This window comes from Myotis brandtii, unplaced genomic scaffold (genome assembly GCF_000412655.1).
Source record: "Myotis brandtii unplaced genomic scaffold, ASM41265v1 scaffold929, whole genome shotgun sequence".
NCBI classification, from domain to species: Eukaryota; Metazoa; Chordata; class Mammalia; order Chiroptera; family Vespertilionidae; genus Myotis; species Myotis brandtii.
The window spans coordinates 1,426,176-1,428,657 of NW_005371832.1; the positions used below are offsets into that span (position 1 = coordinate 1,426,176).

The following is a 2,482-nucleotide window of genomic DNA, read 5'->3' on the forward strand; positions in this document are numbered from 1 at the left end:
TCACTGCTGAGGACTGGATGGGATGGAGAGTGGGCCTCAGAGAGCAAGGTGGCTCTCTCGTCCACTGATAATGTTCACACCTCATTTTTGTTCACACAAAAATATTATTCTCAAGACAATATCATGAGATAGTTGAAAAGGTCATTGTCATTATCCCCAGAGAACAGGAAGCTGGGGTTTGGATAAGCTCAGTTAAGACTGGAGCCCTGGTTCTGGACTCTTGCGTTGTCTCTGACGTCTGGAGCCGAGGCAACCAGTGAGGGAAACAACAGATGCAGAACCTCCCAGCAGCAGCATCATATCCTGTTGTGCAACTTTCGGGAGCCATTAGGTCAGACTGTCACCTTATAGCTGTCCCAGGAGCCACGGTGGCAGTTGGAGGTGGTGCCCATGAAGGATGAGGAAGGCCAGGCTCTGGGGGCTGCTGTGGACGTCCTTCATCTTAGGTAAGGCGAGGAAGAGGAGGGAGCAGGTGAGGCCTCTGCCAGGAGCCCGGGAGATCCCAGCATGAGAAAGGTTTCCCTTTTCTTTTAAATCTCCAGGAGCTATGACCGCCCAAGTTAGAGCTGAGCAGTAGTTATTTCAGGCTGGCTTTGGCTACACAAATTTAGCAGAATCAGGGGTGATAATCCAGGTGGGCAGATGGAGTTTGGCTTTCATGAACCAGTGCATTTCATGTTTTTCAAAAGGAGAACTGGGAGAAGAGGGTTGTGTACTTGCCGTGCCCTAAGGGGAAGGCTTGGGGTTAACTAAAAGCTCCTTCTAGCTTCTGTGTCCAGGGAACAGAGTCACTAGGCACCCATTCACACTTGGGCTGGGACTTCTGATTGAAACTAGTGTCAGTGGAACCCAAGGGATCTCAACCTTGGTATTATTGACACTTTGGGTAGGATGATTCTTTGTTCACGGGACTGTTTTGTGCATTGTAGGATGTTTAGCAGTATCTCTGGCCCCTACCAAAATGTCTCCAGGCATTGCCCAATGTCCCCAGGGGGGCAAAACTGCCCCCGGTAGAAATACAGCAATTGAAGTTCCATATCCCACTGACCTATCAACTGTAGCAAAAAAGAGCATTCTTCTCAACAGTAACAGTAATCTCAGGGAGAATTCTAATTGGCTCAGCTCCAGTCATGTGCCCATTCCTAAACCAATCAGAGTGGCCAGGGTTATGAGATTCTTTGATTGGCTAAGCCTGTGTCGTGTTCCATCCTTGAGCATGTGGGCAGCCCCAGGAGTAAAGCCAGATAGGATTGGTCCCCTGAGAGAGAGGTGCTTTGCTACCCGAGGAAGGTGCAGAGGAATACCAGCGAGTCAGATACCTATGTCCGCCATGTCCTCAAGATGGTTTCCTCGCTGTTTATTCAATAGTTTCTCGAACTGATCTCTTTTCCTGACTTAGATGAAGTTCCTCTAGCTGTTGGGAGGAGTCCATCTCTGCTAGTATAGTGTCCACACATCCACTCTTCACTCTGTTTGTCTTTCTCTATAATCTTTCCCTCCCATCATGCCCTTGTCATGCATGGTCTTAGCACATGTCCCATGTTCTGTCTTTAATCAGGTATTTCTTCCTCTCAAAAACAATCTACTTATATAAAAACCCTGGGTGGTGTTCATCACAACCAGAACCACCAAGACCAAGCGGAAGGAAGTCAGTCCTGCAGGGGTTGTCATGGCAACAGCTGCGCCCTCCCCAGAGCTGTTTCCTGGAGCTGTTTCCAGTAAGGGTGGGGTTTGAGGCAGGAACCCGCCCTGGGAGTGTGGAGGCATTATCTTTATAAAGTATGCCACGCCAGCACAACCAAGGGTGAACCTGAGTAGGGGCGGCTGAAAGGCTTAGAAAAGACAGACAAGAGAATGAAATCCAGGTCTCAGTGGTATGCTGCTTCTCTGAGAGACAGTGACCACGCCCACAGCCATGCCTTTATTTTATAGCAGATGCTACAAGGCAAAGTAAGGGTGTGACCAAGATGTTTACAACATTCTCCTGGGTTTCAATCCTACTCAACTACATGCACCTGAACTTTATCAAGCCCACATCACCCAGGCACGTGGGGCCACGTGTTCGGACCATAGGTTCAAGCTTACAACTACAGCTGGGACTTGCACGTGGCAATGAGAGGACTGTGCCCTCTCATCAGTCCAAGGCTTGAACCTGTCCAAAACACTGTAGCAGCTCCCCACAATAAAGTTTTAATTCTGTTTCTTTGTTACTAATGTTGTGGCCCCACCCCATAACAAAGAAACAATTTCCAGAGGATGAGGCCCAGGAACCAGGATTTTTAAAAGATTCCCAGGTGATTCTAATGTACAGCCAAGGTTGAGAACCCCTGCTATAGATAATATTAAAAATATATCTAAATGTGCAATTCTTTGTCCAAAAAATGAGCATGTTCAAAAATTAAATGAAGAAAATTTGGATATAGTCGATGGAGATTTTCACACATATTTGAGTGATGATTCCATTGATTCCACAGATGATGCT

General features: G+C 47.3%; 1 protein-coding gene across 1 annotated transcript in view; it reads left to right on the plus strand.

Annotated features, from left to right (window-relative positions):
* The first annotated feature begins 338 nt into the window (after nucleotides 1–338).
* Nucleotides 339–2,482, plus strand: part of TREM1 (triggering receptor expressed on myeloid cells 1) — an 8,756-nt gene continuing 6,612 nt past the window's right edge. Inside the window, exon 1 of the mRNA XM_005885815.2 lies at nucleotides 339–446. Within this exon, the coding sequence (XP_005885877.1) occupies nucleotides 398–446 (49 nt within the window). The 5' untranslated portion in view covers nucleotides 339–397. The remainder of the gene's footprint in view (nucleotides 447–2,482) is intronic.